Source organism: Solanum lycopersicum, chromosome 10 (assembly GCF_036512215.1).
Source record: "Solanum lycopersicum chromosome 10, SLM_r2.1".
Taxonomy (NCBI): Eukaryota; Viridiplantae; Streptophyta; class Magnoliopsida; order Solanales; family Solanaceae; genus Solanum; species Solanum lycopersicum.
Window position 1 is genome coordinate 20,586,742 of NC_090809.1, and position 21,379 is coordinate 20,608,120.

Sequence of the window (21,379 nt, forward strand, 5' to 3'; positions counted from 1 at the left end):
TTCCACCTAAGAGAGCTGTATGATGCGGTTTCACTTTGGATGATGAAACCACCCTTCGGTGTGGGACAGGCATTGTATTTCATGCTTAGATCACATGATCTATGTAGTTTAAATTCTCAAATAAAGTATTCGGTTCACTTTAGCCGTGAACCACCTCTTTTTGGTGCGGGGAAGACACTGAACTTGGTTTCACTTTAGTCAGTGAACCACCCCTTTTCGGTATGGGAAGACACTGGATTTCATGTTAGCTCACATGATTTAGGTTCACTTTGACCGGTTTACCACCCCTTCTAGGTGTGGGGTAGACACTGGATTTCATATTAGCTCGCATGATCTTAATGCTAAAGATTTCTTTAAGGAACAACAAAAAAAAAAGAAATGTAATTTCAAAGTGAGGTAATAAAGTAAGAGCTTAAGTATGTAAAATAATATGTGGTTGGTAAGAAGAAGTTTTAAAAAGTTATTGGCTTGTTCCAATATCATCACGTTAAGCAAATGATCAAATAATAGGCATAGCCAAATAAAAAATTGGCTTATGATGACTTCTTATATTATGCCAATAAAGGGGAGTAAAACATAATGGCAAATAAATGTCCCACAAGCTCCATAATATGAAAATTATGAAATAAGTGGCCTAGCTAATAAAGATTTGCTTATAAAGATTTCATGCCCAATCTAACAAGAATGGAATGAGTAACTTGTAGTAAGGTTAGCCAAATAATTTCCTTAGTCTTCTGGATTACTAACTTGATTCATTGCAGGTATGGGACTACAATGACTCATTGCACACGTAAGTAAAACATAAGATTAAAGAGATCTTTGAACTACACAACAAGAAAAAAAAGACTGAAAAATAAACTAAGTGTTGGGGAAGGAGCTCTCAGGTTTGTTGGAGCAAAGTTCAAAATTTTCATTTGAGTTTTTCTAAAATTATTTTCATGATTTTAAGGTCTTATGATCATATAGAAAATTATTTGTATGGTTTGGATGCATTAAAATATGTAATATTCATACAATAATTCACAAATAACGAATTAAGAAAGTCTAGTTACTTCACTTTCCAGAAATGGCATGTTGTTATAGGAAGAACTTTCCCTGATTAAGCATAGTTCTTATGTGTATATGTTCATATACCCATACTTAGTAAAAGTGTCTACTAACCCTATTCTATTACTATTTTATAGGCGCAGGTCATAGATCAGATTGAAGACTCATTGAAACGGTTTGGATCAGCGATCTCCAAACTTTTGTAGGCCCGCTTAAGTTCGAGGATGCTACTACACATATCATTCTAGCTTAGTACTTTAGACATAGCTTGTGGATATTGTCCCTAGCATTTCATTTCAGACTCTTATTCAAAGCTTCGTATTAAGGTCGCTTGGCAAACTATTAAGACATATTAATTTCTTTATTGAATTGCTTAATAGATTGTAGATTTGTTTAGTTTGAACATATTTGAATATAACTCTATATAGTAATTATATGAAGTGTATGTATGTATACTTCATGGTGTTCTAAAAGTTTTACATTTTGTTCAAATTTAACAATATGATTGTGATGGAATCTAAGAAGAGGCTTATATGCGACCTTTGAGAGGTTAATGACGCCGGTTGCATTCAGATTCCAAAATCAGGTTACGACAGCCCCAAGTGATGGGGACTTCTCCTAGTGCTCGTCCATCTACCCAGATCTTGTACCATACCTGAGCCACATCCTTGAGGTGGTATGCATCCAACTAAGCCTTCTCCTCTTCATTAACACCCATAGCACATAGAATCTTGTGGACCTCGTCCACAAACTCCTGGGAATCCTCATTGGTTCTAGACTTGAGGTAGACTGGAGGATTCATCCCGAGGAAATCTCTCAGTCTGCTAGCCATGGTGCTAGCATGTGTGTTCTCCCTGGAGCACGCTCTCTAGTGGCCTTGGATGTGATAGCTTGTGCCTGAGCAGTGATGGCTTGGGCCATCTAAAACAGTGCTTCTCGCACTTCTTCATCCGTTAACGGAGCTGGGTTGACAGACTTTTGCACTCCAACAGCTGGGACTTGAGGATGAGCTTGGTTTCCCCAAGTAGCTGCTTCTCCAACTCTCTGGCTTGCGTTTCTTCTTGTGTTCATTTTTATACACGCACACACAAGAAGGAAGTTAGAGTCTAGAATGACACAAAATGTCAAAACTCTACACAGCACGATAAAGAGTAGAAGAAAGGAATATTCTTAACATCACTAAGTCTCTAAGTTATGGTTGTGGTACACTTCACAACCATAAGCTAGAAACTACGCAACGTGGTTGTTTTGAGCCTTATTTCCTAAGTAATTTTATCTCATGCTCTAGTACCAAGTTTATCACACCCGGGTGCTAGACCCTAGATGAGAGCGACGTCAACCTCTCAGAGTTTGCAAATAAGCCTCTTCTTAGATTTCATCACAATCATACAGTTAAATTTAGCAGAACTATAAAACATTTTAAATTTAATGAAGTGTACTTAGAGTTCATATAATTCTTGCATAAGATTGATATACTAACATCTCAATATAAACAACCATCTATTAACAGATTTAACAATTGAAACGAAGAATTCATAATATCATTTATAGTTGCCAAACGGCCTTAATACAAAATCTTGAACAAATGTTTGAAAGCACCCGCTAGGGATAATATCCACTAGATATGTTTAATATACTAAGGCTAGAAAATAAAGCGTATGCATCTTCGAACTCAAGAGGACCTACTAAAGTCTGTAGGTACTAGTCCAAACAGCTTCAACTAATCTTCAATCTTCATCTAAGACCTGCACCTACAAATTAGTAATTGTATAGGGGCTATTACACACTTGTAATAAGTATTGGTGTATGCACATAAACACATAAGAACTATGCATGATCAAGGAAAACTCTTCTTATAGGGACATGCCATTTTAAAAAAGTAAAGTCAGTTCACTTTACTTGTTCGTTATTTATGAATCATGCTATGATTATGACATATTTTCATGAATTTAAAGTAGACAACTCATTTTCTATATGAACATAAGACCTTGGAATCATGAACATAAATTTAGAACAACTCAAGCAAAATTTAATATTTTTGCTCCCCTTAGGCTGAGAGATCCCTTTCCCAGACTTTGTTTTATTTTCAGTCTTTTCTCTTTGTTGTTGTGTAGTTCAATGATGTCCTTTGATCCAATGTTTTACTTACTAGTGCAATGATTCATTGTAGTCCCATTAATACAATGACTCATGTAAGTAATCCAAAATACTAAGGAAATGATTTGACTACCCTACTCACAAGTTAATCTTTCTATTTTATTTAATTGGGCATGAAGTCTTTATAAGACGATATTTATTGGTTATGCCCATTATTTGATAATTTGCATAGTATAAATATGTTGGGTCATATATTCATACTTCAATTGATGAGTCATTATGTTTTGCTCCCTTTATTGGCATAAGCCAATAACTGTTAAAACTTCATTCTTATCATACATTGATGATTTGATATTCTTATGTTTTTGCTTTCTTAGTTCACTTTGAACTTACATTTCTTCTTCTTTGATCTCATGTTCACTTTGAACATGCTATATGGACTTAGTTTGTACTTTTAAGACTTCCATTTGGTTATTTCTGTGCAATGACTAAGAATGACATACATCATTACTTAGTCTAACCTCACCCTTTGGTCATCCTATCCGAACATCCCTCATCTTCATTGTTCTTTATTTCTTACTTTATTAAATAAATCTTTAGCATTTAACCGAAATAGATCATGTGAGCTAACATGAAATCCATTTTCTTCCCCACATTGAGAAAAGGCGGTTCACCGGCCAAAGTGAAACCAAACACTTTCTAGCTTTCTTAGGTGGATCCACTAGCTAGTAACATATGCTGGCGACATAGATCAAAGACTATGAGAATTTGGAGACCCTTATCCACCTTGGTAATAGTCTCATCTTATGAGGCTTACATGTGCTTGAACAAGCTCATTACTAGTCTATTAGTGCTTAGCTCAATTTGTCAAACTTTACAACTTTTAGACTTGACTCATACACTATGGAATCTTACTTCTAGTATAAGGTATGCTTAGATCAATGGATGACTTTTCATCCCTTTCTATACTTGATGCATGTGAACTTAAATCTTACATTATAGTTATGATGTAAATGAGATCTCACGATTTCTAAGACCCTCTTATGTGAGTATCTTTAACATAATTGTTTAGGTTCCAGTGAGACCTGTGTCACTTCCTTTAACATCCCATTCTAGATCAATTTCATAACTCATAAGCATTTAGTTATTTCATTACTCACCTTATCTTGTTCAATGTTATTTGATAGTCTTGTACCATTCTTGATGAAAGTTATAAGGATATATTCAATGTGCTACTATGTTCACCAGTTCATTTAGATAGGGTATGTTGGGACTTGTCCCAATCATAGGCATACCCTAAGTTATGAGTTCATTGAGTTACATCTTTTCAATTCAATCTTTAATATGTATTTAGCCTTACAAGAAACATCATAATTTACATAGTCCATATAAGATTCGTATGACTTAGTCATTGGCCAATTCTATTACATATTTTGGAAATAATATTGTTGGCCAATTTATTGGCACAAATCAAAGTTTCACTAAACACTTGTCATGATATTATCAACAGCCAAGTCAATTAACTTCATGTAGATACTATAGTAATATCATCATTTTAAGCAATCCAACTTTTAACATTTGATTAGCTTATAATATCAATTCAGTGCTTAGTTTGGCAAAGCTATAAAGTTGATTTGGCATTGAAGATTCATTAACTAGCTTTCATCTTATTTCTTCTTGGAAAAATTGCATTCCAAACACTTACAAACATATCGAATGTAAACACACAGAGTAATTGAAGCCTTCATTCCTTTCAACGGTGAAGTGAATTTCATAAACGACTTTTAACAATTTCATCTTCTCAAACAAAATTAGGCATTACAATATTTCTTGTCTCATGTAAACTAATATTCTAATAATAAGAATCTAACCTAGAGGTCTCATTCCACATCATCAAATCACAGAAACCTACACATAATGATTAGTGAGCACCACATACAAACAACATGCTTGAGATTTATGTTGTACATACCACAATAATCGGAATAGGGAGAACTAGGGAGATGAACATTCAAAAATTTAATTGGGAACAACCCTAGTTTCGGTTTTCTTGAATTCAATACGTTTGAAAATCCTTATGGGGAAAGGAAACCAAGAGAGAACACCCATACCTTACTATAGAACTGAATCTACGAAGATCACCATGTACTTTGCACGAAAATCTTGAAGAATTGCCTTGAAATCGCCTAAGGTGAATCAAGAGTATTTTTCTATTTTTCTTACGTTTATTCATTGTTTTTAAGTCATGGGTTTCTACTAGATAAACGTAAGTCTAAGTCATAGGAACTGAATATTGACTGATTCAACTTAGGCTAATTAACTTAATTAAGTAAATCAATTAGGTAATTACCAAAATGCCCCTCCTAAGTTGACTAAATAAAGGAGAGCATTTGACTTAGCCCAATTCTGAAAATTTGCTAAGCGTTTCGGGTTTGATCGTGAATTTAAATTAATTAATTAAGTTTCTACTTTAATTAACTAAGTGACCTAGGGTAATTACTAAAGCACCCCTAGTTCACTAGGACCATAACCAACCTCTTTGGACCATCCTAGGTTAGGTACTAGGATGTTTCCTTGGTTAGCTACCGACTAGTGTCACCCGGTTAGGTCTTGAAATTTCGGCCACACTAGTTAGTTAATTTTAATTAGTCCTAGGTTAGTTATCTAGTTAGAGAAGTTTGTTATATCCTAGGATTTGTTAGGAAGATCAGCCCTACGTGGCTTGACCCAACATGTGGCAGCCTCCTAACCGCCCTAACCGAATCGGTTTAGCTTGGTCGCTTGGTCTCTAGGCCGGTAGCACATGGGTTGATGTTCTTTTTTCTAACCGTGCACTCTGTAGTTGCACTTGGAAGGTTTACTTCTGGTCCCAAGGATCCTCACTATTTCCTTGGGCACTACTTAATCTATGTGATCATTTTAAATGATCAAGTGCTATGATACCTAGCTTGGTTGCCTTGTACCTTATGAGTGTAAACAAAGAAATCACAAATATTAGCATAGGGTCTTCATTGCAAGTACGATTCCTAAACAATATTGGATTGGAACATTTGACCATCAAAGTGTATTATAAAGTTACTTGTTAATACATAGAAATTGGCTAACACCCATAAGCCAATATTCTCTAACATGCCCAATATTATTCCATCTTGGGCATTTAGATGTGTATGTACCCTAATACATATTCTTAAAACCTATTAGACTCTTCACTAGACAAGTACATTTTCTAGAATGTTACATTAAGATTTGAGAGGCAGCCTCGCGGCGCGAGGCTGAAATGCACCTCACTAATTTAACTCAAAATTTAATAAAAATGAAGGGATTTATCCCAGCATGCGCAGCTAGTTCCCAGAATCATTAAAATCGTATTTTTGGTAATTTAACTTATTAAAAGAACCTTTTAAGTAGAGGGTTTTTTGGGTAATTCGTAGCAGGACTATATATTGATATTAGGTAAGTTATAGACCAATTTTACATGTCCAAAACCAGATCAAACTAAACTTCTGTCATTCTTTCAAGAACACTCTCTTCTTCAAACTCCATTGAAGAAAAAGAAGAGCATAAGGAAGAAGACGAACACCTCATGTTTTTCATCCAATTTTTGTTGATTCTTCATCTATCAGGTTGTGTTTTTCACTCTTGAGATTCCTTTCCCCAATAGGTCTTTTTAAGATATGTTTTCAAGAACTTTAAATAGTACGGTTTTTACTGTACAAAAAGGGATTTCTTCATAATTCCAGATTTATGATCTTTGATGAAAAAGCAATTGTTTTCTATGAATAATTATGCGTGTATTATTGAGTTCTTGACTTGTAAGGATGTATTTTCGTGTGAAGCATGTGTATTATCAATTTATTGGTTTCAAATGGGTTATACCCCACTTAATGACACGTAAGCATAGTGATTGGAAAATTAGACGAGAATGAATTCTTAAATGACCCTTTTTCCTTACCCTACATTATGCAGTGATCTTGTATGTGATTTGATGAGTTGTTCTTTATTATTCTATTGAGTATTTCACTAAGTATTGTTATAAATATTGTAAGATGAAAAAAGTCATTGGAAGTAAGAGGTAAGTCTTCTAAATGTGATTAATCTCCAATGTTTATGTTAGGCTATAAGTTTATGATGCTATGTTTTGGAAGTATGTATGATGTTTCTATGTGAATATGCTGGGTTATGACCATGCTAAATGTGAGATCATGATAGGAATACAAAAATACAAGATATGATATTCTCTTTTATGCTTTACACAAGATGACTATGTTATGTTTATCTCACATAAGATGAGTTATAATGAAAGAAAATTCTCATCTAATCACAACGAGCTCATGATCATGCTTATACAAGGAGTTAATCTCCTATGGACTATGATAAGTTTATGATAAAAGACAACTTAAAGGTTATTTCAAGAAAGGGACTTAAGCTAAGCACCGATGAACTAGATATGAGAGATGTTCCTTCCCGCTAACTTGAATCTCATGAGATTGAGGCTACCATGTAATGTGGAACTATGGGTCTCTAATACATCTCCTAGTTTTTTAACTATGTTGCCATCATAGGATAGTAGCTAGTGGATCCACCTAGAAATCTATGTCATGTTAGGTTCTACTTTGGCGGTAGACAACTTTTTTCGGGGTGCATTTTTATGACACCGGATTCCATGTTTAGATCACATAGTCAATGTCGGTTAAGGCGTATGTTCCCCCATGTAAAATGAAAGACGAGTAATGAACATTGGCTTGGGTGACTTGAGAAGTCTAGTTAGTAAAGGTAGGGGTATGGGACTCAACCTAGACATTGCACAAGTTGATTTGAAGGAAAGTCCTAGGAGATTGTTCTAATGAAATATGAAAACATGAAAAGGATATGTTTATGATACATGATGATACTCTTATATGATGTTGGTCATTATGAGGAATATGTTATTGGGTTATATTGATTTATAAAGGGATGACTAATTATGTTACAAGTTATATGAAGCAAATCTTTACTTATGATCTCCTATCTTATCTAGTTAGTTTGTGGGTTATGGGGCTTCACATGACCATTGCACTTGTAGGTTAGGGATAAGACCATTGGTAAGTTTCTTTGTATTCTATTTTATATGATCTATTGAACATGAAAAGTTAACATGACTCTATGATAATATGTCTTTAATTATAATCATGCTTTATGTTTATGGAATCCTTGAATTTCATTTGTTTTATGGTATGTGCATTGAAGACGTTCACATGACTTAGCATGTTTCCTTATGTAAAGATAAATGATCCTTTTTCATGCATGTACTTATATGTTATGTGCATATACCCATACTTAGTACATGTGGCGTACTAACCTCATTACTTTATATTACTACAACTATAGGTTGCGGCCATTGAAGTTAATGAGGTCGATTTGAAGAAGCTTGGAAATCTTCCTCCAAGTCTTGGTAGGTCCTCTTGTTCGGATAATGTCATTTATTTTCCCACTTATGAAGACTTTGGTAGATATTAGGAATATACCATTTCCATCACGTTTCTTTGGATTCTTTTGTATTAAGGCCTACATGGAATATTGACTATGTGTTGGCTAAGTCCAGATTTGTGCTCTCTAGATGGTTTTATAAATGTGAGACTATTTCTTGGAATATCGTATGGTTTATGAATGATAAGTATGAAGTCTAAGTATAATTCAAGTAGAATGTAAAAGTTTTTAATTTTCAGCAAATTTTAATTGATGACATGTCATGACGAATGCTAAGAGGTTTGTCTGAGTCCTCTGAAAGGACGACGACGCCGGTCTCAACAAGGGTGTACTGTTCGGGTGTGAAAAGCTTTGTAACAGAGCATGAGCTTAAATATCCTTAGGATAAATTCTCACTAAACCACTTTACCTAGTGTCTTGTTCATAGTTCTAAAGCGTACCACGATTGTGGATGAGAGGCTATATGATGGCTAGAAAACATTTCTTTTCTTGATACTCCTATGTCGTGCATTTAGAGTTTTGACAGTATTTTTCATTTAGCATATAATTCCTCTCTTGTGGTTATAGGCAATGAACATAAGAAGGACAGCCGCGAGAAGAGTAGGAGAAGAGATCGTGAATGTGGGAGTTCATCCACAAGGCAATCAAAATGCTCCTCAAGTGTAAGTTGCTGCAAATGATCAAGTTCCGCTGAATCCTTCGACTATGACAGATGGTGGGGTGAGGGCAGCCTGCTTCAAATGGACCAAGACATCACTCCCCAAGCTCAAGACATCACGGCTCAAGCTAACAGGGAGGTTGTTCCTCGAGAGAACCAACAAGCTGGTACTATGGCTAGACGTTTGAGAGACTTCACGAGGATGAATCCTTCTATTTACTTTGGATCAAAAGTTGATGAAGACCCCCAAGATTTCCTTGATGTGATATACAAGATCTTGCTTTCTATGGGGGTGAGTACTACTGAGAAGGTTGAGTTTGCTGAATATAAACTTAAGGACGTGGCTCAAACATGGTACAATCAGTGGAAGAATTATCGGGCTTTAGAAGATAGTCCCGTGACTTAGGAGATTTTTAAAAAGGCCTTTCTTGAAATATTATTTCCAAGGGGAAAAAGAGAATCTAAGGTAGAGGAGTTCATAAACCTTCGTCAACGAGGCATTAGTGTTAAGGAATACTCATTGAAATTCATTTACCTTTCCAAATATGCTTCTTCTTTGGTTTCCAATGCTAGGGATGAAATGAGCCATTTTGTAACGGGTGTGTCCGAAGAGCTTAAAGAAGAATGTCGTGCATCAATTCTTCATGGCAATATTGGTCTTTCTATGTTGATGGTTCATGCTCAACTGGTTGAGGAAAGTCGTCTAAACCAGAGGAATAGGGAAGCTAAGAGGGAAAAGTGGTTTGTAAGTGGTTTTTCTAAGAGTAGGCTTGATTTTCAAGAAAATACTAAGTTTAACAAGAGGTTTTGAAATCATATTCCTTCTAATTTCTCCAAGAATCACAATAATGGAGGTTCTAATCCTAAACCTCAAAAGGGGAGAAATGTTTATCCACCAATAGATAGACCAACTTGTGCTAAGTGCTGTAAGAAACATGCGGGTGAATGTCTTGTTAGGACTAATAGTTGCTATGGTTGTGGCAAGGGTGTCCGTATGGTGAAAAATTGTCCTAATGTGAGAATCCGAGGAAAGAGGAATGGTCAAGCTCAACCAAGATATCATAGTTTTGAAGCTTTAAAAAGGAACCGTTTCTGTGCACTCAAGACTAGAGGTGAAAAAGAAAGCTCTCCCGACGTTGTGACAGGTATGTTAGAAGTTTTCTCTGTTAATGTCTATGCATTACATGATGAAGGTGCTAATATTTCTTTTGTTACACCTTTGGTAGATAGGAAGTTTGATGTACTTCCTGATGTTTTGATTGAACCCTTTTAAGTTTGTACCCCGATGGGTGACTCTGTAGTTGGAAAAAGAGTCCATAGAAAATGTCTTGTGATGCTGCCCAATGGAGTTACTCTTGCTTATTTTTTAGACTTTACTTGTTTGATTTTGTTATCATATTGGGTATGGATTGGCTTCATATTTGTTTTGCTTTCATAGATCGTAGAACAAGGGTAATGAAATTTCAATTTCCTAATGAACCTATTTTAGAGTTGAAAGGGGGAAATTCTCTGCCAAGGGGTCAAATCATTTCTTGTTTGAAGGCTTATAAGATGGTAGTCAAGGTTTGTCTATATCATGTGGTAAGAATTAAGGACCTAAAATGTAAATTTCCTTCTATTGAGTCAGTCCCTGTAGTGAGAGAATTCCCAGAGGTTTTTCCTATTGACCTTCCAGGAGTTCCACCCGAATGGTAAATTGACTTTTGCATTGATATGTTACAGGATACGAATTCCATTTCAATTCCTCAATATAGGATGGCTTCGGTGGAATTGAAAGAGTTGAAGCTCAAACACAAAGATTTACATGACAAGGGTTTCATTCAACCTTGTATTTCTTAGTGGGGTGCTCCGATCTTGTTTGTTAAGAATAAAGATGTATCCTATAGAATGTGCATTGATTATCTCCAACGCAATAAGGTCACTATAATGAATAAGTGTCCTATACCTAGGATTGATGATCTATTTGATCCACTCCAAGGTACTAATTACATTTCCAAGATTGACTTAACATCGGGATATCACCAACTTAAGGTGAGAGTTGAAGATGTTGCCAAGATAGATTTCCGAACTTGATATGGTCACTATGAATTCCTAGTTATGTCTTAAGGGTTAACGAATGCCCCGGCGGCGTTCATGTACCTAATAAATAGAGTGTTCCGAGATTACCTTGACTCGTTTGTGATTGTGTTCATTGATGATATTCTGATATACTCCAAGACTGAAGATGAGCATGAGAGTCACTTATGGTTGGCCTTGCAAGTCCTCAAAGAATACAAACTTTATCCAAAATTTCTCAAGTGTTAATTTTGTTAAGGTTGGTTGATTTTATTGTCCTTATTATCTCTGGTGATGGTGTAGGGTTGATCCAAAGAAGACGGATGCGGTCAGAAATATGCCTAGACCTTTGACTCTCACAAACGTAAGGAGTTTCTCTGGTCTATCCTGCTATTATAGAAAATTTTGTTGATGGATATTTGTCCATTGCTTCTCCTTTGACAGCTTTAACCCAAAAGAAGGTGAAGTTTGAGTGGTCTGAAGATTGATATAAAGGTTTTAAGTAGTTGAAATGTAAGCTTACCTCCGCTGCCGTTGACCTTATCGGAGGGCTATAAAAGCTTTGTAGTGTATTGTGATGCTTCCCGAGTGGTCTAGGGATGTGTCCTCATGAAACATGGAAAGGTGACTTGTTATGATTTTAGGCAACTCAAAGTTCATGAGAAGAATTACCCAACTCACTATCTAGAGCTAGCCGTTGTAGTTTTTGCCTTGAAAATACGAAGGCATTACTAGTATGGTGTGCATGTTAATGTGCTTACTGACCATAAAAGTCTTAAATATGTCTTTACACAAAAGGAGTTGAACCTCCACCACGGCAAGGCCAATGTGGAATTGTTGAAGAATTATGACATGAGTGTCCTTTACCACCCCGGCAAGGCCAATGTGGTTGCAGATGCTTTGAGTCGAATGACTATGGGTAGTGTGTCTCATGTGGAGGAAGAGAAGAAAGAACGTGTGAAAGATGATTATAGGTTGGGTCGGTTAGGTGTGCGGTTAGAAGATTCTCCAAATGGTTGATTCTTGGTCCATAGTAACTCCGACTCATCATTAGTGGTGGAGGTGAAATCTAAGCAGCATCTTGATCCATTATTGATGGAGATGAAGTTATCGGTACTTGGTAAGCTCAATAAGTCATTCTCCCAATGGGGGGATGGTGTTATTAGGTACCCAGGGATATTATGTGTACCCCATGTTGAGGATTTGAGTAATGTAATTCTAGAAGAAGATCAGGTGTCACGACCGGAGTCTAGACCCTAGGCGAGACTAGCGTCATTGACATCTCAGAGGTCGCAGACAAGCCTACATACGTCATCGTTACTTCATCAAGGTTAATTTAAGTGGAAAAGTTTAAATTTTTTGTTACTTAACATTCGTATAATACATTCTACTTAAACTCATAAACGTTCACAATCAACCTTCTAATATTAAGATCATCAAATAAAAGAAATAGTTCCATATTGCATTAAGTGTATACTTGCCGAAATGGCACCAATACAATGTCTGAAATAAGATGACAAAGAAACTCAAGTAGAACATACTCCACCAAGTCAAACCTATATGTAAGCTAGAATATAATGGGCAAGCGTCCTCGAAATCATGAGGGCCTACAAAATCCGGATGAATGCTCCACGTCTAGATAGCTACAATGTCGTACTGTAAGCTGTAACGTCCACCTGTTCCTGCACCTAGAAGTAGATATTGTATAGGATTAGTATACACTTGTACTAAGCATGGGTATATGCAAGTACACACCAAGGACATGCATGAGTAAGAAAAGTCATGCCATAAGAGTAACATGGATCATCATACTTATCATTTTGCAACCAACACATAACATATTGCACATATCATATCACGTAGTTTAGATCATTCTTTTATATGCTATGAGACGTTGGAATCATGGACTTGACATTAGTACTTCCTAAAATGAGGCACAACATATGGGACCTCAACTAGGGAGACTTCTTTAATAAACACAGAGTCTACTTCATTCATTCATACATACTTTATTTTTATTCTTGCATATACTAGTGCAACCACCAATAAAACCTAAGATTTAGTTTAAGACTCTCATCGGGTTCGTTGTGCAGTGACCAATAATAACCTAGTGTTATTACTTAAGTATAGTTCACCTCTTGATTATCCTATCCTAACACCTTTGGTATCCATCATTTCATTATGTGCATTCGTTGAGACTGACCTCATTCTTTCTTTGGGAATTTGAACCTTAAACAACATAGATCATGTGCGTATCATGAAATCCAATGTGTAATTCCCACACCGAAAAGAGGTGTAATCACTGGCCAAAGTGAACCAAAACATGCTAGCGTATATAGGGTACTGAACCCTGCTAGATCCCTATATTGGCAGTATAGGTTCAAAGACTAAGAGATGTAAGGAGACCCATACCCGGCATGCCGGCATGCCGGAAAGTTTCATCTCATTAGAGTCACATGAACCTCCGCCCTTCCCGAAGGAAGGCATCACCGCTCATAGCTAGCGTATCAGTGCTCAGTATAAAGTTCCATTACATTACACTCACACATCATGGAAGCTGGCTTCTAGCATAAGGACGTCGTACCTCATTAGATTATTTCTCATCTCATCATTAGTATTAATTATACATTAACTTCAATACTTTCATTATAGTGTTCATAGAGACTAGTCTCTTCATTAACTTTACACTCTCAGAGGTGAGTATGTTTTGGTAACATTTACTTAGGCTCATTTGAGATTTCTCTCTTCTTTCACATTAGCCTCTTATGATATTGTCACCTCATTCATTAACTTTAACACATTTGCTTCTCATAATTACTCACCCCTTCAGGTGAATAGTAATTTATCCATATGCAAATGCACTAGGACATTTAGTGTACTTCACACTCTTACTTAACCCTTCTAGGGTTACATCATTTTATCACATACATCTTAGGCTCACTTACTTTTAAACATATGCTAGACTTATGAGTCCACAAATACAAGCCATGATGCTTTATTCATAGTTTGTCTAAGTGACACATGTTTACCCAAGATTATGTGCTACAAGACTAATGCGTCTTGTAGATATGCCAATATATTGATTTCGATCTTTAGAGAAAACACTCATTAAATGTTTTTTTACGTATGAATTATGCGTCAATACGAAATTGGGTAAGAGAACCCAATTTCTAATCCATCGAACAAAACTTAATTGTATTTTAAACTTGATAATTGCATTTATCATATATGGGAGACCCTAGTTCAATTCCCATCAACCCCATAATATTTCTTTCTTGTTCTCCTCTCCTTTTTCGTTTTAAGACAACGAGGTTGTGGGTTCAATCCCACACAAGCTCATTATTTTTTTCTTTAAATTTATCTCTTAGCTTTCTCACCTATCCAAAAGGTTGTTGGTTCAATCCTCACTCTCCACATTTATTTTCTCCTTTTATTTTCTCCTAACTCTCTTATCCATTCAAGAGGTTGTGGGTTCAATCCCCACTCTCAATATTTTATTTTCTCCTTTATTTTTCTCCTAACACTCTCATCCCTTCAAGAGGTTGTGGTTTGAATCACCACTCTCCACATTTTATTTTCTCCATTATTTTTCTCTAAATCTCTCATCCATTCAAGAGGTTGTGGGTTCAATCTCCACTCTCCACTCTCCACATTTTATTTTCTCATTTATTTTTCTCCTAACTCTCTCATCCCTTCAAGAGGTTGTGGGTTCAATCCCCACTCACCACATATATTTTTTCTTTCATATTTCTCACTTAATTTTTGTAAATTTTTCATTTGGTGATGTCATGGGTTCAATCTCCATTGATCTCACATTTAAAAAAAAATTACACGAAGTTCATTTTTTTAAAAGTTGGCCGAGACTACAATTTCCAGCAAGTTGGAAATTTTGTCTCCTCCAATCCATTTTTGTCTTAATCTTTTGTTGATTTTTTTGTAGCTTTAATGTAATGATTTTTTGCCTCAAACCTTAGTGATTTCACTTATTTTACATTCATTTTTCATTGAATTTTATACCACTTTGATTGGCCGAACCCAACCTACCTAATGCTGCAAATTTATTCACTATTTTCAGCTCCTTGTTATCATCATTTGTACATTACATATTAGAACGTTTCATGAATCATTTGAGCATTTTTAAGTATACTTTTCATGTTTATATTGAGAGAAGAATTACAATTAAATCCAGCAACATTACACTACTTTTGTACATCATGATTTACACAAACATTTGTACAAACATAACTTTTCACATACTTTCAGCTTGCATAAATTAACATGCTCACAATTCCAAACACATAATCATAAACACATTATCCGAAAATCACACTTCATAATTAAACTACAAGAAAACGTACCAACAACATTATCTCTAACCTATTTCATATTGAAATCAGAAGGATACTAGGGACAAGGTGTTCGACAAAAACCGGAACAACCCTAATTTCAAAATTCGTTGAATTAGCGGAAGGGAAATTCTCTTGGAGAAAGGAGTTCAGGAGAGAAACCATACCTTATATCAATGTTGTTCAAAACTTTAACTTTTTGGCTAAAAATTCTCCAAATTCACGTCCAATCACGACACTCGCACCTTACCCGACTAGCGTATTACATTTTACTTTCTCGTTTGTGTTTTGTGTGCAAGTTCTTCAAGTGTAAAGAACTTTTATTTTCTGATTTTTTTTCTCACGTTTGGCAGCCAGAAAGAAAGTGTGAAATGACAAAGAGATAGACGTGAAAGAGAGAGATATAAACGTGAAAGAGGTTGGTGGCTTACGATTAGGTGAAGTAGTTTAGACTTAGTCAACGAGGACTCTTTCAAACTTTGAAAATCTGATTTAATTAGTTTAGTGAAAAAACCATAATGCCATTATAAAATAAGATTATAAACCTCAATATAACCAACTTAAATGTTGCTTCCTTCGTGGTTCGAACACGTGATGTCCCCATCGCGAAAACGGGTCCCTCTGGGTTGACCCGACCCAAACCGCCCCATTAATTAATTAATTAATAATAATAACCTGATTTTCATTTTTTTAGATCAGCAATTTAAAAATTAATTAAATAAATTGATTCACCAATATAAAAAATCAAGTTAAATCATTGCTCCCACCTAGGTTCGAACCTAGGATGAGAAAGATTTTGGTCAATGGGTAATTTTCGGCCCTTTCTACCAAAAATGCCCCTCCACCTTTTTTATTAAATAATTAATTAAATATCAAGGGTAATTAAGATTATACCCTTATCATGGAAAAATACCATTTTACCCCTAGATCCTCCAAACTTATGATTTCCCCTTTTTAAGTCTGGTAAAGACTCATCCGAATAAATCTTCATATTAGGGAGCCCTACATGGATGGACCCAACCTTTCTTAGCTTAATGAACTCCCCGAGTTAGTTGGATTGGATTTAGCAAGGGTTCATAGGTCTTGTTCTACGCGTATCAATCCGTGTAAACCCAGTCTAATCGTAGGCATTCTAGACACATTAAACATTACTTAGCATATCAATTTTTAGGGTTGTTATATCATGGTTCTCGCTATTCTATACATCCGGGTCCACCAAAATGTATCATGACCTTAGACAGGTCTATTGGTGGGATAGTTTAAAGAGGGACATCGCAGAGTTTGTTGCTAAGTTTCCAAACTACCAACAAGTTAAAGCTTAGCATCTCAAACTGGGTGTGTTAACCCAAATAGTTGATGTTCCTACGTGGAAGTGGGAATCCATCAATATGGACATTGTTGTTGGGTTGCCTCGAACCTGAAAGCAAAATGATTCTATATGAGTTATGGTGGATAGGTTGACCAAATATGCCCATTTTATTCCTGTTAAGTCCACTTACACAGCTGAATGTTATGAAAGGATCTACATTAATGAGATTGTGAGTCTTCATGGGATTGCTTTATCCATCATCTCGGATAGAGGTGCCCAATTCACTTCTCATTTTCGGAAGGCTTTTAAAAAGAATTTAGATACTCAAGTGAATCTTAGTACCACTTGTAATCCTTAGAGAGATGGTCAAGCGGAATGTACCATTCAGACCCTTGAGGGAATCTTAAGAGCCTGTGTTATTTATTTCAAGGGAAGTTGGGATGATCACTTTACTTTGATCAAGTTCTCGTACAATAAAAGCTATCATTCGAGCATTTACATGGAACCTTTTGATGCTATATGGTAAAAGGTGTAGATCTCCGATTGGATGGCTTGAGGTTGGTGAGTCCTGAATCCTTGGTTCCAGAGATTATTTATGAATCTATAAAGAAGGTTCGAATCATAAGAGATTGATTGAAGGCAACCTATAGTTGGCAAAAGTCTTATACTGATAATAGAAGAAGATATCTTGAGTTTGAAATAAGTGATCATGCCTACTTTAAGATTTCGCCTACAAAATGGGTGATGAGGTTTGGTAAGAAGTGGAAGTTAAGTCCCCGGTATGTTGGAACCTATGAGGTTTTGCAACGAATTGGAAAGTTTGCCTATGAGTTGAAACTATATAGTGAACTAGCTTCAGTTCATTCGATGTTTCATGTGTCTATGATAAAGAAATACATAGGTGACCCAGTGTCTATATTAACTATTGAAGGTTTAGGGTTTTATGAGAATCTCTCTGGTTCTGGTTGAGATCCTAGTTTACCAAGTCACGAAGTTGAGAAACAAGGAGGATACCTCTGTAAAAGTTCTATGGAGGGACCATCTTGTTGAGGGTGCAACATGGGAGGCTGAAGCCAACATGATGTCCCGCTACCCTCATCTGTTTACTCCTTAAGGTTAAACATTCATCTTAATTGAGAAAGTATTGCATGATCATGAATTTGACTTGTTTTCTAAATAGGTGAAGGTTTGGTAAAAGATAGTAGCAACTAGAGTTTTAAGAAAATGTCTTCATACTCTATTCTTGCACTTATGTGAAACATGTATGCCAATGTTTTGTTGATATTTTGTTGTTTTGTTGCCATCTTGAGAAGAACGATAACATGATGACTCTTTGATTCATTTTGAGCTTATGATAAGGTTGAGAAGGAAATTCCCCATTTTGTTGTAAATATGTATCTCTTATATGTTGTGTATCATGAATTTAGTGCTATTTGTAATGTTATTGTCACATCACGGGAGCATCCCCTAGAAGTAACATGGTGTACTTGACGTCTCGGAGGTCTTGTACAACCCCATAGTTATCATTCATCGCATTGACATAGTAAATTTAGCGATAATTTTAAAACATTTCATAGAACATCGTATTTTATAAACTCAACCTCATCTATCCATAAAATATATGTCAAAATACATATTTAGTCTTGAAGTCTCATTCTCATCTTAGACTCAAAACCATTAGAATACATTAGGGACACAACCCTTAAAACGTAAGACATAACTATACAATCTTTAAACATTTTACATTATGAAATGAGTAGGAAATCCTTCGAACATAAGGACCCCTTTATTTTAAGCATCCATAACCTACACTTTGTGTAAAAAGTAGAGGAGAATTGGATTAGTACAAGAATTCACTAAGTATAGCAACCATGCCAAAACATGCATTGAAAAGTGAGATTTTCTTCATATAATACTTCATGCCTTTTTGAGTAAATCTTTATATAACCTTTAAAATATAGTATATATATCATTCACATACTTAAATAAACATATTCAACGGCCAAACATCACATAGGATCACATATAGAATTTATTGTAGTCTTAATGCACATTACAGTAAGCCCTTTTTCTCTTAACAGTGAACCATCTTCTCTTTTGTTCATTAACTTACCAAGTAACCCTTTTGTGATACTTGGTGAAATGCATTACCTTAATCCCACAAGAAAACATACATATCATCTAATCAAGACAACACATACCACAATAGAAGTATAGTACAACATAGACATAGTTAAGTTAAAACTATAAGGACATTGCAGTGAACTCCTAGTCATTATGCACATATACTTATTTCACTTCACATAGAACCTTATAAAACCTAACTCATGCCCCAATCTAAGTCTACTAGTGCAATATACATGTAAGGCCCCATAACCTAACACCTAATTAATAAACCTATTATTAGACCACAAGCCTTTACATCCATGTCATATATCAACATAGTAAGAGGAGACCACTTCATTTATGTTAAGAAAGAACTTCATCATACAGTCAACAAGATCAACATCATGCATAAAGACTCATATCATGCACATCTTCATTAAAATTAGACAAATACTACAATGTCATGCATAAAGAACACATGAAAGTGACATGCATTAGAAAGCCTTCCTATAACATCCTATGGATCTACTTTTGCAATGTCTAGGCGGGTTCATTATTTCCACCTATCGTAAGTAACCTCCCTTAAGTCATTCTAGTTAGGGTCCTAGTCATTTACTTCCATTTTCCATTTTACTATAGCCTTAACCGACATAGACCATGTGATGCTAAACATGGAATTCGGTGTCATAAAACCCCACATCGAAAAGAGTTGGTTTACCGGCCAAAGTAGAACCAAATGTGACATGGCTTTCTAGGTGGATCTACTAGCTAGTATCCTATGGTGGCAAGATTAGTCATTATAGGTATTCACTTAGGTAAACCCTATTTATGCCCATTAAGGCATTGTGGTTATCCACCTTATGAGATTTATGGTGACCTACCTTCCCACATTGGGAAGGGACACAGACTCATATTTAAGTTCACTCGGTGCTAAGCAAAGTTCCCCCTTTATTAAAAAAGCATTTATTATATTTTTACTTCATAAAACATATGTTTATGAGAGTCATCCCCTCATATGCTTAACTCATAGTTCATAGATGAAAGTTCATCAACATAAATCATGTAAAGAAACCCTTCACATGAACATAGCATATGTAAAGCATCATCTAATTTAGGGTATACATGAATACACCATTCAAGACCCCTCTCTTGACTAGATCTTCATATGTGTGTGTGTGTATACATATATGTAAGCAAACCTTTCACATAACACCTTAAGTCACATATGTTCATACATTCATATATTCATAAATATGTAAACCAAAACTAGAACTATCCTATAAAAGTAAAAATGTGCAATGCATAGGCAAAGTACCATACCCGTCCCCATACTAGTACACCTATCAAGTCATCCTAGTAAGAAATACATAACATACTTCACATACATATACTTTACATGCATAGAAGTAGACACTAGTGTATATGAGAACAACCTCTAACTAGACACTATGAACATTCACTACATTGTAAGCATGCATAATGTGTGAGTGTGAGTGTACATTGGTCAACATACTCACACTATGGCTATCAACAATACATTGAGGCAACCACGCTCTTAGACCATAATAATCTATCAAGCATAAACCACACAACACAAAATAACATAGGAGACAAGTCAACTTCATATTACACTAAAGACTCCTAACTTGTGCTATTCATGAGTTCACATAGGGGTACATAGGTAAGGGATTATTAACCATTTTACACATCAATGGAAACACCTATAATTTACCCTAACATGGATATACACATGGTCATACAATAGCCATACACCCTAGATCACAACTAGAATATGAAAGTAAGCATAATCTTCTCATAGCATCATCATAAGCACATTTTCATATATTCATCAATTTGCCTTCAAGGCCGGTCAACACATATATAATGACAATAAAGTATACCACACAATGCCATACAAGCTTCAACAATATTACTATAAACAAATAGAGAAGTAGAAGAGTACAGGAATCCTTACCAATTCTTTAGACTTTGGTCATCATTGACCATTACTACTCTTTTATCAATATATCAAGTATAGGGATGTACCTTAAGGTATCATAATCATAAATGAAGTTAAGCATAAGCTAGTACAAGGTCATGTTACAACTAGTAAAATACATTAACATACTAGAAGTTAGAAAGACATAGACCATCAACCAATTTCACTTGCTTGAGTACAAGTCATATTTCGTCAATATCACCAATCTAGGGCAGTAGCTTCAAGAAATCATAGCTTAGACGAGATGCTACTACATTTGCCAATAAACTCTAGATCATTCTAACATGCTTCATATT

The 21,379-nt window shown here is 35.5% G+C and overlaps 1 protein-coding gene across 1 annotated transcript; it reads left to right on the forward strand.

The window, feature by feature from the left end:
* Nucleotides 1-9,180: 9,180 nt before the first annotated feature.
* Nucleotides 9,181-12,343, forward strand: LOC138338744 (uncharacterized). The gene is made up of 7 exons (XM_069289831.1): nt 9,181-9,272; nt 9,323-9,622; nt 9,716-10,009; nt 10,226-10,413; nt 10,896-10,959; nt 11,627-11,687; nt 12,122-12,343. The coding sequence occupies exons 1-7, from the start codon at nt 9,181-9,183 to the stop codon at nt 12,341-12,343; spliced, it is 1,221 nt and encodes a 406-aa protein (XP_069145932.1).
* The last annotated feature ends 9,036 nt before the right edge of the window (nt 12,344-21,379 follow it).

Excerpts from the sequence above, each read along its gene's own strand:
- LOC138338744 (XM_069289831.1), top strand. The coding sequence starts at position 9,181 with ATGAACATAAGAAGGACAGCCGCGAGAAGAGTAGGAGAAGAGATCGTG. Across the intron at positions 10,414-10,895 it reads CTCTCCCGACGTTGTGACAG|TCCCTGTAGTGAGAGAATTC; the intron begins GTATGTTAGAAG and ends CTATTGAGTCAG. Across the intron at positions 10,960-11,626 it reads CCAGGAGTTCCACCCGAATG|GGTTGATCCAAAGAAGACGG; the intron begins GTAAATTGACTT and ends GTGATGGTGTAG.